The following is a 14,591-nucleotide window of genomic DNA, read 5'->3' on the forward strand; positions in this document are numbered from 1 at the left end:
TTTAATTTGAAGTAATTTTGTTATATGCTTTTGTCAGTTTTCTCTTTTTTATATTACTGTTTTTTAAATTTTTTTTTAATCTAAAATATCTTGCATAACATTTAATGCATGCATTTTGCCCGTATACAGTATGTGTTTGCTTATGTGAATAAGGTGCAATCTATATAATACACCTCATGAACATAGATTTAGCATAGATAATGCTTGGTTAAGTTGGATTGCACGTGGTTAGGAAATAAGCCCCAGATTCCTGCTCTAAAAGCTCAAAACTGTTTAATGACTTAGAGACTGTCCTACTAATAACACACTGCAACTAGCTTTACATAAAACAGCATTTTTTAATAAAGAATACTTGTTATCGGTGATGCGTCTGTGTTTTTACACATGTAGGTGTTTTTGCGAGTGTGGGTTTGTTTCTGAGTGTACTGGATGTGCTGAGAGCGAGGCGTGTGTGAACGAGTGGGTGATTTGGTAATATTTTAAGGTCTTGTGAGTGTTTTTCTTGAACTGGCAGAAGGAAATTTTCCAATTAGTGCCGGTTGGCTTGCAAGGGCACGAGTTACTTAAATCAAAGAGTAAATTATGCATAAATCTGCTCATCAGAAAGTTATTCAGCTGATGGAATGCAAATGCAGCAGGCAGCGATTGGTGGGCTCAGTGATGACATCATAAAGGAGAGTGAGAGATTGGCTGCTAAGGTCAGATTTAATCTAGTATCATTGTTTTAAGCAAATAAGTGGCCCAAAAATAAGCTTTTATGCCACATCAGGGACTGTTTATTGGATACAACCTAATAACAGTTGGCTGACCTATAACTCCCAATAATATATAGGCCTACATGCAATAATTTATACTTCACGTATTGTGGTATAGTTATTGCATTTACCAGCAGGGGATTGTTGGATAACGCTGATCAGATAAACCTTTGAAAACAATTTGCTGCAAAAACAATTTTCTTACTTAACAATTTTGTTTTGTTTTCCAGTACAGATATCTAAACATTTTTAACCTTTATGTTGTGTTTCAGTCATTTTGAGCCAGAAGGGATTTTCTTTTTCCTGAAAATGCTAGTTAATTTTATTACATTGGACTAAAACTTAATAACTTTGCCCACGCAGGTTATAACAACTAATTGGATATTTTTGTACTTTTTGGGGACCTTTTCCCCACCTTCTTACACTTGTGCTGTTTTTGGTTAAAAATGACTACAAAAAAAAAAAAAAAAAAAAAAAAAACCTGCTTATAAATGTCTTGTTATGCTACTTTTTTTTTTTTTTTTTTTTTAACCAAATACTGGATATCAACTTTTTTTTTTTTAGCACAGGTTTTGTATTTATTTATTTATTTATTTTTTCTAAGCTAATTATTCATATTTTAACCTGTTAACTGTCGGTTCCACTTTTTGAGTATAGGCCTTAAAATGACATTTCCAACTTAAATTGTTATAATTTTTGAATGCTTTGGAGCAGAGCCTTAAGGATGGTCTCTTTTTAAAGAAGACACTTGGCAGATTATTGTACAAGTTATAAAAAAAAGTTATAAAAATTATATTACAAAAAAGTTATGGAAGTTTATGTTTATGAAAATATAAAATGTAAAAATTAAAATATTTCTATTTTATATAAAATATATATTTTAAAAAAACATGTTTCACTCTAAAACTGCTAGAAAATCAAAATGTTGTGTTCCAAATTTGAGGTTGATATCTCAAAAAATTAGCTTTCAGTGAAATTTTGTTTGGGCGTAGTACCAAGCTTTTCCACTAGATGACCATCAAACCCCATTCGTAACCATATAAGGGCGCCTCCATTTCCATATATGGTTTGAGTGATCTGAAACATGTTTTTCCATACTTTTCTCAATATTTATGACGTAGACATCACATTCAGAAGTATTAAGGGTAGTATGGCAGTATTTGATTTCAATTCAACCTCTAAAAGACACGCAACACGCTGCATCAACAATTGAGAACCTATTGTTTTTTCTTTATATTCAAAACACTTTTAGACCTTTTTTTCTCAAAAAAATAAAATGAATGTTATCTTTTGAACACTAGACATGAACGTGAATGGATATTTTTACAGATTTTTCATGATTTTATATATGTATCACTATTTCAAAGTAAAGGTCAGAACTCCCTGTCTGACTTTGATGAGTACTCTTCTTACAAATGAATAAATTACAGTTGCTCTGTAAAATATTTCAAAAATCAGTCACCAAATATGAAAGCTAGAGTATTTAAGCTTTCAAACGATATATAGTTTGTCAGGATTGCTTTAGGTTCAGACTAAGATATTACTGTTTAAAACATGTAATGGCAAGTGGGCCCGTGACAATTATTAGCATTCATTTTAGTATTTTCTGTTTTGTTCTATTTAGTAATTTTGTTATTTGATTGTGTCAGTTTTCTTATTACTATTTATGTTTTAAGTTTTTATTTTGGTTTTAGATTTTTTTAAGCTTTTTTTTTTTTTTTCCTAAACATCTTGCATAACATTTAATGCATGCATTTTGCCAGTATATGTTTCATTATGTGAATAAGTTGGAATCTATAATTCAATCTTTTGTCAACCCATCTTCTTTCAGTTAGCACTTGCAGGTTTTGTATTTGTTTTTGGATCTGATTGACTGTAGCCCTCATCAGTCTAAGCTTATGCAACTCAGGTTTTGAGTGAACATTGCCAAAATTTCCCACAAATAATGCTTTTATTCCACAAAAGCTGAGGCCTATGATCAAATTAAATAAAGGATTTTCAGCACAGGGTTTTTTGAAAAAAAAAAATAGATCAAAATTAAGTGAGTTTATGCATAAAAATAAACTTAATTCAAAGGGAAAACAAGACTATTTTTCTGACCCTGTTGGCAGATATTTTTTTCTCGTTTTAACCATAAACACTTAATTTTGATATATATATATATATTTTTTTTTTTAGAAACAAGACTCAATATCTTTTGTCATTTTGCTTATCAAGTACTTGTATATTGATTTAAGAATGTTTAGATATTTGTATTGGAAAATGAGACAAAAATACAGAGGAAGAAAGTCATTTTATGCAGTGATGTTGCTAGTGGAAATACACACTTCTCCTGCAGTAACCTTTAATAGTATATCAAGATATTGAAACGATTGAGGATCTATCAGTACTCATGATTCCTCTTTCTCCAGGAGGAAAAGGCGCAACTTCAGCAAGCAGGCGACAGAGATTCTGAACGAGTATTTCTACTCTCACCTCAGTAACCCGTATCCCAGCGAGGAGGCCAAAGAGGAGCTGGCCAAGAAGTGTGCCATCACTGTGTCACAGGTCAGTCCAGATCTCGGGCGATACTGCGCACACGAGTCTTCAGCTGACAAACAAGGAGATTTATTCACAATCTGAGCAAAATAACTAACAAATTTGTTAGAGGTGGTCTGTGACACTGTGAAGGTGCAGAGAATTTGGCTCAAAATAGCGATGAAGCACAACGATGCTGCCCAGTAACATCTCAACGTGAGTGTGAAGTGATTTAAAACACAACAGTGAGCGCCCAGTTTTCTGCCGCACGGATCCTGGAAGTATTTTTCCCTTTGACTTTCTTTATAGAGATTTCAGAAAACTTCTCAATAAAGTTCAAATAGAGTTTAGTAGAAGGCTCACAACATTGTTTTGCAAAACTGTGTGTGAAAATCAAATGACAAAAGGTCTGTTTTTGTGTAAAAATGTACTTTTGAGGGAATTAAAGAGCTACAACAACCATAAAGAACTGCAAACAGTTGAATCAGTTCCGTTGGTTGTTAACACAACTACAGTCTTTCTTGCTCCAATGCTACAGTTTCCCATATTAACTAACATTAAGCAGGTATAGTTAGTCTCAGCCTCAGTCCGCACACCTCTGAGCAAGTAAACATTAGTCACAAGTAAACTATATACATGTAGATATCTATGTGCAGAATTGTATATTAGACTCTGTTTATCGAACTAATTAGAAGTCATTACTTTTGGTCAGATAATTCAAATCATAAAGTCTATTTCTGCTCATTTTTCAGATAAAATCCACCCCTAAATGAAACATAAAATGAAATGTACAGCATGAGACTGGTAGACAGTTTTATTTTAACATTATTTATATACTATTGTAGTATTTCCTTAATGTTTTGAATTAGGTTTTATTTATTTATTTTTTAGTTTAATGTTTAGTCATTTTTCTTTTTTTAATTTTCATTAAAAAAAAAAAAATTCAGTTTGAATTAGTTTATAGTTTGATATTTTCAGAGTTATTTGAGTTATTTTAATTTTAGTAATTTCATTTTGTTTTAGTTATTTGATATGTGCTTGTCATTTTACGATTTTTTAATTCTATGTATTTTTTATTTATTTTTACTTGTTTTTGTTTAAATTAGCTTTTATTATGATTATTTATTATTATTTTCAGTTATACTTTAAATTTCTTTTAAGTAATTTTGTTATTGGCTTTTATACTTTTATTAGTTTGTTTAAAAAAAAACATTCTATTCTAGTTTTAATTATTTCAGTAATTTTAGTACTGCAACGTAAACATTTTTTTAAGTTTAATTTATTTATGCATAACATTTAATAAATATGGATTTTATATAAGTCAGTTTATATTTTATTTCAGCCTTATTTTACTTTTAAAAAATAAATAAAAATAGTAACTAGCTAATGTTATACCTACAAAAACACCACCATACCATTTACCATTTCCACCATAACAGCGGTTTCAGGATTGTGGGTAATGAAGTTCTTTGCATTAGAGTTGAAACTCTGCAATATAAACTTTAAAAAAAAGAAGATTTTTCAAAGTTAAACAGATTATTGTACAATATATATACAACTTCAGTCTTCAACTTCACTCTACTTCAAAATTTCAATTTATTGCGTTACTTTCCCTTTTTTGTGATTATATTTCGAAATTTACCAGCAAATTCTGGATGACATCGTTTGAAAGTAAATCCTACATCATTTTATTTATTTATTTTTTCAATTCAGAATCAATAACAACCTCAGAGCTCATGGAAGCTCATGAAAAGTCCACTAAAAAATAAAAATCACTCTGAAGGGCATTTTTACTTCCAGAACGGACTGTTGCGCTCGATTGAGATGGACACACATTATGAATATTCAGCCTGTTTTATGTTTGTGTAACGGGTGGGTGTGTACAGGAAGTCGTTACTGTAAAAAAGCCCCTTCTTTTTGTGCCCTTAGGGGAAGGGAAGCACCATCACTGTGTCACAGGTATGTCACTAAAACATTTGTCCGTCAGCTGTGTTGTCTGTCGATGTTGGTTGCAGTGGCAGCCGTGTCTCTGTGTACTGAACAACAATCGATGCATCATATAGTCATTTATCAAGCAGCTGGAATTATTCTTTACGCCCATAAGACACACACACACTCAGCCAACCATGCATACATTTCCTCACCGCTGCCGACAGTTACATGCTTTCCTGCACTTGGATGGTGTCTTCCGGCTGTCTTTTATTGGATCCTGAGATTATGACATCAGCGAGGCGTTTTTATAGCGCTTCTTGAACTATTCCGCCTCCCATTGGCAGTTTAAGGCCTGTTTGGAGATATTTTATGAAGGAGCCATTGCTCGAGGTGGATGTAATTTTAATATGTCTGGGTTTGTAGCAACGTTAATGTTCTTTTGCAAAAGGTTGGTCCATTTACAATGTCTTACAAATGTGTGAGATTAACAATCGCTGTGAAACACATAAAAATGCATGCATTTTTCCAAGAAGCCGTGAACGTTTGGCTTTCAGCCATTGGACTTTATGAATTATATAAAAGTTTTTTTTTTCCCAATATGGTGGGGAAAAAAAGATTTTCAGGAATAAAACAGATATAATATTTTATGATGTATATTATAATATTTCTATAATATCTCCTCATGAGATTCATCCACATTTACTTTCTCTCTTTCTTTTTCATTATGGAGGGGAAATGTAGTTATAAATAATGCCACAATACAAAAACGGTAATGGTTAGACTCGTTAAAGAGGTATCATTCTCTTCATGCAAAATGTAATTTCTTTTTTTGTTTCTTTTGATTTTGGGGTAAAAATATTTGTATAACATTTAATAATGTATATTATAATATTTTCTTATGAGATTTGCCTCACCCTCTCACTTTTTTTTTACATTATGGGGGAAAATTTTATTAATTAAAATGAAAATTCTCTTTATATTCACTTTATGCATATATATCATTTATTTATTTAAGTTTTTAGGAGAAATAACTGTATAATATTTTAAATTGTACATTAAAATGTACATTATAATAATTTTTATAATATTTCTTAATGAAATTCATCCACATTAGCCTCTGTCTATTTCTTTTTCATTGTGAGGTGGGGGGTTGATTATAATGTTGCAATACAAAAGTATTGTTGGTTCTTCGAGAGGATTAATTGTCTTTATAAAAAAATATCATTTCTTTTTTTTCTTTTGATTTTTGGGTAAAAAATATATATTTTATAATAGTATTTTACAACCCAAATTCCAGAAATGTTGGGATGTTTTTTAAATTTGAATAAAATGAAAACGAAAAGAATTTTAAATCACATGAGCCAATATTTTATTCACAATAGAACATACAGTAGATATAATAGAACATAACAAATGTTTAAACTGAGAAATTTTTAAATTTTATGCACAAAATGAGCTCATTTCAAATTTGATGCCTTCTACAGGTCTAAAAATAGTTGGGACGGGGGCATGTTTACCATGGTGTAGCATCTCCTCTTCTTTTCAAAACAGTTTGGCAGGCCAATTCAGCGCCCGGACTCTTCTACTATGAAGCCATGCTGTTGTAATAGCTGCAGGATGTGGTTTTGCATTATCCTGCTGAAATACACGTCGTCTGGAGGGGAGCATATGTTGCTCTAAAACCTTTATATACCTTACAGCATTCATAGTGCCTTCCAAAACATGCAAGCTGCCCATACCGTATGCACTTATGCACCCCCATACCATCAGAGATTCTGGCTTATGAACTGAACGCTGATGACACACTGGAAGTTCTCCCTCCTCTTTAGCCTGGAGGACATAGCATCCGTGATTTCCAACAAGAATGTCAAATTTGGACTCGTCTGACCATAGAACACTTTTCCACTTTGAAGTCCATTTTAAATGAGCCTTGGTCCACAGGACACGACAGTGCTTATGGACCATGTTCACATATGGCTTCCTTTTTGCATAATAGAGCTTTAGTTGGCATCTGCAGGTGGCTTACTGACAGTGGTTTCTGGAAGTATTCCTGGGCCCATTTAGTAATGTCAATAACAGAATCATGCCGATGAGTGATGCAGTGTCGTCTAAGGGCCCGAAGACCACGGGCATCCAACAAAGGTCTTCAGCCTTGTCCCTTATGCACAGAGATTTCTACAGTTTCTCTGAATCTTTTGATGATGTTATGCACTGTAGATGATGAGATTTGCAAAGCCTTTGCAATTTGACATTGAGGAACATTGTTTTTAAAGTATTCCACAATCTTTTTATGCACTCTTTCACAGATTGGAGAGACTCTGCCTTTCTAAGACATCAACTTTATAGCTAATCAGCTAATTAATTAGTTGCTAGATGTTCTCCCAGCTGAATTTTTTCAAACTTTCTTGCTTTTTCAGCCCTTTGTTGCCCCTGTGCCAACTTTTTTGAGACCTGTAGCAGGCATCAAATTTGAAATGATCTCATTTAGTGGATAAAAGTATAAAAATTCTCCATTTAAACATTTATTGTGTTCTCTATGTTCTACTGTGACTAAAATATTGGCTCATGCGATTTGAAAGTCTTTTAGTTTTCATTCAAATTTAAAAAACGTCCCAGCATTTGGGTTGTATGAAGTATAATATAATATTTTTATAATATTTTCTCATTTGCCTCTCTCTCTCAGGTTTCGAACTGGTTTGGTAATAAACGTATTCGCTATAAGAAGAACATTGGTAAATTCCAGGAAGAGGCGAATCTGTATGCAGCGAAGACGGCAGTGACAGCGGCTCAGGCGGTGGCGGCCGCTGTACAGAACAGCCAGACCAACTCGCCCGCAACACCCAGCTCTGGTACACACACTATAGACAAGACCACCGGGGCTAGTTGTCACAAAGGTTATATCTCTGCACAGCTCTCTGCACGTTTTCTTCAGCACTGGTTTCAAATATCAACATTTGTCACCCAAAACAGTTATTATTCTTAAATTTTCCCAATCATCATTAGGGAAATGACCTAAGTAACCCGTTGTGACAACATGTCCTGCTGTCCTGGGGTGTTAAATTAACTGTATCATGTTTACTCGGCAATAACAGTGTAAATGTAGATGTAAGAATAAACAGTGTGACAAAAAGTGTGACAAAAAGTGGTCTCCCTTATATTGGAGATAGAGTTGATCTATAGTGATTTGGTCATGGACATGCATTTTGGAAATAAGTACTTAAAGAGTTTAAGCGAGTTCAGTACTGTCACTTTCTCTACAGGCTTTCAGATGAAAGATGAAGACTTTCAGTTGGATGCGGCAGAAGATAAAAATAATCTGTTAAACAACATGTTTACTGGTATGTTATGGTGTTTAGTGTTTTAGTGTCATTTGAGATACTATTATAGTTTTATTCATATTTACATTTACATTTATGCATTTAGCAGACGCTTTTATCCAAAGCGACTTACATTGCATTCAAGTTACAGTTTTTACATTTTATCAGCTCTTGCTTTCCCTGGGAATCAAACCCATGATCTTGGCGTTGCTAGCGCCATGCTCTACTATTTGAGCTACAGGAAAGCTATATTTTGAATTATTATTTTTTTTTCTATTTTCATTTTAATTTTAGTAATTTTGTTGTGTTTTTGTCATTTTATTTGTTTTCTTAATATTGTCAGTGTAGTTTTTATTTATTTTTTAATTCATTTTTAGTTTCAGTTTATTTTTATATATCATATTAAATTTAAAAGTAAACTATTTTATTTTATTTTATGTAATTTTCATGAACTATAATAGCCCTGGACTTGTACACTTCCTGTGATGATTTGTTAGAATTACAGTGAACTTCCTCTGTCTGTGTGTTGTTCTTCCCATTCAACTCTCCCTCACTGTTCAACTTTGTGTGTTTATGTCCAAAAGAACATTTGGATAATTATTTTAACTGGCATGTCACACTGAATTCCTTTACATCACAGATAAAAATATCAAAGCAAGTGGCATCTGCAAACAAATAATGCAGCTTTTCTCAGACCTAACGTCACTGATTATGTTCACAGACTCACCGTTTCTGTTTCTCTCCGTGTCTCTGCAGGATCTTCAGGTTCGTATAGTTTGCCGAGTTCAGGAGACATGTTTATGAGCATGTCCGGCCTGAACGGATCCTACCAGCCGGCCCAGGTCCCCAACACAGCACAGACACAGGTATATACACAATATATATATAATATATATATACAAAATATAGAAACAATCACAATAGATAAAATAATTACTTTTTTTTGAAAGACGTCTCTTCTGCTCACCAAGTCTGCATTTATTTGATCCAAAATACAGTAAAAACAGTAATACTGTGAAATATTATTACAATTTGAAATAAACATTTTCTATTGTGATATATTGTAAAATGTAATTAATTCCCGTGATGCAAAGCTAGATTTTCAGCATCAGTCTTTAGTGTCACATGATCCTTCAGAAATCATTCTAATGTGCTGATTTTCTCCTCAAGAAACATTTCTTATTGCTATAAATATGGTTTTAATGGTGTACAGTGGTTCATGACTCTCTTACGTTGACTCTCCTGTCTTTCTCTCTGCAGGGAGACTCCATACGTCACGCCATCGGTCAGTCGTTGGGTTACAGCGATGGTCTGCGGGGAAACCCGCTTTACAGCCCGCATGGCTTGAACGTGAGTTTGACAGAGAAAAAAACGTTTTAACCAGAATACTAACGTTTTAGCCAGAATCAGAGGAAAATGCTTGGATGATTCCAACTAAATTCTGACGTCAAACAGACTCATATCCACACCAAAAGCTCTGGTGCAAAAGTGCATTAGAGTTGGAATATGACTGACACACATACGCAACACATACACACACACATGCCGTGGTGGGAAGGATTAATCTCTTTGCAGCAGGTCTCCTGGAGTCTTTCAGACAGACGTTGTATGATCAAACCGTCGCTCCATGAGCCGACGAAGACGACAGCTGAGATTAAGTCTGGGAGAAGTGATGCGCTTCTGTGAAAAGGCAAAGATAAACGTATGGATTCATATTAATATTCACACATGCACACAGGGCTGTTTGCTGGGATAGAAAGCAAATGCGTTCCATTTCCATTTTCCAAAATGCATCTAATAACACAACGACATGCACGGCTCTTGGCAGTATGTATCTGACTTCTTATTGAACCACGCTCTCACTCTCACTCTCTCTCTCTCTCTCTCTGAGAGAATTTGCAGTCCATTTCCTTATCACTATAATAAAATATGAAACTGGAATTGCCTGCAGCTTTGTACAGATGTGAATAGCGTCTTCCCAGATGAGGTCTGATAAGACACGCTTTATAATGGAGTCGATCTGGAGTCACAGCGCTAAAGGATCATTTATCTACTGAGGCAGCCATGTCGACTCTCTAATACTGAAAACAATCATATCACAAAGAGAAGTAAAGGGCAGTGTGAATAGCTTCAGATGTCATGGATACTTACTAACATTTAATCTTAACATTTACACAACCGTCATATAATGTTAGCCACACTTCAAAAACAATGATTTCTGAACCAGTTTCTTTGAACAAGTGTTTTCCAGTTAAAACATATCTAAAAATGAGATAAATGTACATAATACTGCATACGTTTTTTAAACTTGTTTTCGAATTGTTAATTTGAGACTTGTTAATATGATAGCTTTTTTCTTTTGTTTTGTCTGGCAGTTTTGGCAGATTTTTTTTTACTTGTTTTAAGTATAAATAAGTAAAACAATAAAGTGTAAAAATCTTCCAGAGCAGTAAAAGAAATTACTAATAAGAAAATAATAAAAATGTCTTAAAATAAGACCAAAATAATTGTTAAAAATGACTTTTTGCAATGTATACTATTTTCACTCTACATTTTCAATGTAAAAATCTAGCTAGTTGACTCTTTCAAGGGTATGTTAAATAACTAATGTTAATTGATATGGTTAGCCAGATGATTATAACAAAAATTAAATCAAATTTAAATTGAAATTAGTAAGATTAGACATCTTTTTTTGGCCTTATAAAAACACACAAACAAACAAACAAACAAAAACAAAAAGCTTAACCCAGGAAAATGATTATTTGCTGGTCTTACCTTTATAATGATTTCCCAGCCCAACCAGCTGACAAGTGTCCAAAAAAATCTGTCAGTAAAGAATAGACCTTATGTTTACACTTAAGTAACCAGAAGAAAAATTAAATTAAATTTGAAATTAAATTAAATTAAATTCATACTGTATGTATCTAATTTATTTCCTCAAGTAAGAGAAATCTTTTTCACAATATAAAAACAAACAAAATCCAGCAGTGTTGGGGAAAGTTACTTTTAAAAGTAATGCATTACAATATTGCATTACTCCCTAAAAAAGTAACTAATTACATTACTTAGTTACTTTTTATGGAAAGTAATGTGTTACGTTACTTTTGCGTTACTTTTTAAATCTGGGCAGGGCTTGCTTGTTTGCTTTTAATATAAAAAGTTATATTTTCTGGAATAGATGTAAGAGACCTTTCACAACAAAAGTGAAATGAATAAGCCTCAGGCTGAAGGGAAACCTACAACACTGAAATCCAGCATATGGTGGTTGCGTGATGTGCTGGTTTTGCCTGGTTTAAGATGGTTTTCCACCTGGCATGTGTACAAAATTAAATGAATATGTATCTAATTTCTTTCCACAAGTAAGATAAATCTTTTTCACCATATAAAAACAAACAAAAAACTTAATCCAGCAAATGATGGTTGCGTGATGTGCTGGTTTAAGCTGGTTTCCCACCTGGCAAGTGTCCAAAAAGCTTCTGAAACCAGACCAGACTGGTTTAAGCTGGATTTTGTTTCAACAGTTTATATAAAAAGGATACAAACATAGCGTCTTATCTGATCTTGCTCTCAAAAATCAATACCAGCTAATGTTTCCATTCTGACTTTAATGGAACGTCTCAAATGGTCTTTTCTGTGTCTCTTTCCAGGGTAACGGTGGCTGGCACGATGCTGTCACTCCGTCTTCTGTGACATCTCCTATAGAGGGAGCAAACAGCATTCACTCGGATACCTCTAACTGAACCTTAACTAACCCGCAGGACAACCTATAGCACCCAACAAAATCTCAGACAAGAACTCAGAGATATGAGCTTGACAATGAAACAGACTCAAAACCGCTTACTTTGACCAAAACAGCACCATGTTGCAAAAATCAACCGAGAGGATTGACGGTACCAGCTTTCTTTCCAAAACTGGTGACACCTCAATAAACATGTCCAACATGTACGATTGTGGAAACAAGGGATGCTTTTGTCATAATCTCTGTGAACATCCTGGAATAGGTTTTAAAATGTATCATGATTTAAATTTACTTGCAACACTGTCTTATTGCACAGTACAGTATGTTCATTCTTAAAGCCGATTTTTCTCGTACAGATCAACAACATTGATTTTTAAATTCTATTTTTAACTATTTAACTTGAGCATTAATGTTATTCATTATAAATATCACTGGCATTTTGGTTTTATCAAGACTTTAAAAAATGATTACATATGAAAAATCAACACTGCAGTCATGCATATTCAGATTCATATGTGGATGTAGGGTTCCAGAAGTAAAATGCCATTGATAATCTCCATAAAGAAATAGATTTTTGGCAATAATGTACAAACTGTTGAAGATGTGTACTGTATGAAGTGATTTTATATGCTTCTGTGGAGCCGAATAGTTTTGTTTTTGTTTTTTGTTTTTTTTTCAGGTCAAGATTGGTTTAGAAATTCAATGCCTATGGAGAAATTGGATGGAAAATTTACTTCTGAGACCTTTTGTTCATCTATTGCCATGACAAATACTTACACAATTTATCAAATTATTTGATAACATCTCCTACTTAGCATTGCTGTTAACAGGAAGATAATGCAAACCAATTTTTTATTTGATAACGCCATATAAACGACTAGACATAATCAGCACACATACTGTATCTATACATAAAAAAGCATTTTTGAATGTTATTCTTTTCTTACTCGATACATTTGAATTCTTCATTCATGCTCTGTATGACAGGCTACACTGATTACTTTGCTTTAATTTGATATTCATCACTTCATTTGGGTAGTTTATAATTTTCAATGCCGTTTTGAGAGGTTGTAATATTTAAAAAGTGTTCTAATGTATTAACAGAATTTACACTGAGCAACTCTATGAAGAATAATTCATGTAATGTTATTAGTTTTTGATAAAGGAAATACTTGTGTTTCTGGCCCAAAAAAAAGTGTTTCAATAAACATTTCGAATTGAAATTCTTACCGGCTCATGCACAACAACTAATTGGATGCTCATGTTTAGCGTTTTTTCCCATTCATATTTAATGGGTAAGTTGTGCATACAGTACACTGACTGACACAGAGGTTTTCTGTCTTGTTAAAGCATTTCAAATGACATTGTCTTTGTTCGATGTTCATATGTATTTCATTTTTTATTTTTTAATGTTTTAGTGTATGTCAGCAGCTGTCATTTATCTCCTCGCCCTGTGAGCAATTACTTCCAGACTCAATGAGACTGAATCTTAAGGCAAGACACTACAGGCAAAACCATGTTTTTTTTTTTTTTTTTTTCATGCACTGGTCAATTTTGAAGTTTTAGGCTACTTTGCTTCAATAACGCCTTTATTAGACTATTGGAAAGAAACATCCAAAATGCACATTTAAGTATTTATTTTATTGCACTTTATCTATTTTAGCCTGTATATTACAATTACAATACATATCTTTAAAGGCTGTTTTCTCTAAATTAGTTTTTTCCTCCACTTCAACAGTACTTACATACACCAAAACTTGCAGTTTTATTCCTGTCTATATTCTGAAGGTTTTTACTGAGGGGTTTGTTAATATATCGTTCACAATGGTTTATATAGCATTTTATTCCTAAAAACATGGTGAAATTGTATGTTTTCTGGCTGTTGACAGTATTTTCTGATTCACAGAGTGATAAAAAGAGATATCAAAATTCCTTCTGTAAAATTCTTAAACGCTATTATGTTCACAAAATAAAACAAGTATTTTAAATCTGGCTTTATCCAATTTTCAGTTGGAAATGGTACAAGACAGACGTCAATGTGTTTTCCACCTCACAGAAAACAGAACAAAATCCAATGATCAGATTTCTGTTCTGGAAATGTATGCATATCAGTGAATTTTCAATTGGATAATGTCTCATTTACAGATTTAAACACACCAGTTCAGAAAACTTGTAATGCAAAATATTTTTTCTTAATATTCTGTGATTAATCAGCTGGGGAAGAATTGTGATGTTTTATTTAAAATTTTATTCACCAGTTCAACTGTCATGTCTTGCCTTAAAACGTGATTTTTTTGTTTTGTTTTTTGTCCTAATCTAATAAGAATCAGG

At 33.0% G+C, this 14,591-nt stretch overlaps 1 protein-coding gene across 5 annotated transcripts in view; it reads left to right on the forward strand.

Moving 5' to 3' along the window:
* pbx3a (pre-B-cell leukemia homeobox 3a) overlaps positions 1–13,486 on the forward strand; it is a 51,919-nt gene extending 38,433 nt beyond the window's left edge. The window contains exons 5-11 of one of the 5 annotated variants that reach the window (XM_058776330.1): positions 3,167–3,302; positions 5,202–5,231; positions 7,888–8,053; positions 8,465–8,542; positions 9,278–9,387; positions 9,782–9,871; positions 12,169–13,486. In XM_058776330.1, coding sequence (XP_058632313.1) covers positions 3,167–3,302; positions 5,202–5,231; positions 7,888–8,053; positions 8,465–8,542; positions 9,278–9,387; positions 9,782–9,871; positions 12,169–12,261 — 703 coding nt within the window. In that variant the 3' untranslated portion in view covers positions 12,262–13,486. Of the gene's footprint in view, positions 1–3,166; positions 3,303–3,834; positions 3,838–5,201; positions 5,232–7,887; positions 8,054–8,464; positions 8,543–9,277; positions 9,388–9,781; positions 9,872–12,168 lie in introns of all 5 variants that reach the window. The other 4 variants (XM_058776331.1, XM_058776333.1, XM_058776332.1 and 1 more) reach the window with 4 other exon arrangements.
* The last annotated feature ends 1,105 nt before the right edge of the window (positions 13,487–14,591 follow it).

Source organism: Onychostoma macrolepis, chromosome 05 (genome assembly GCF_012432095.1).
Source record: "Onychostoma macrolepis isolate SWU-2019 chromosome 05, ASM1243209v1, whole genome shotgun sequence".
NCBI classification, from domain to species: domain Eukaryota; kingdom Metazoa; phylum Chordata; class Actinopteri; order Cypriniformes; family Cyprinidae; genus Onychostoma; species Onychostoma macrolepis.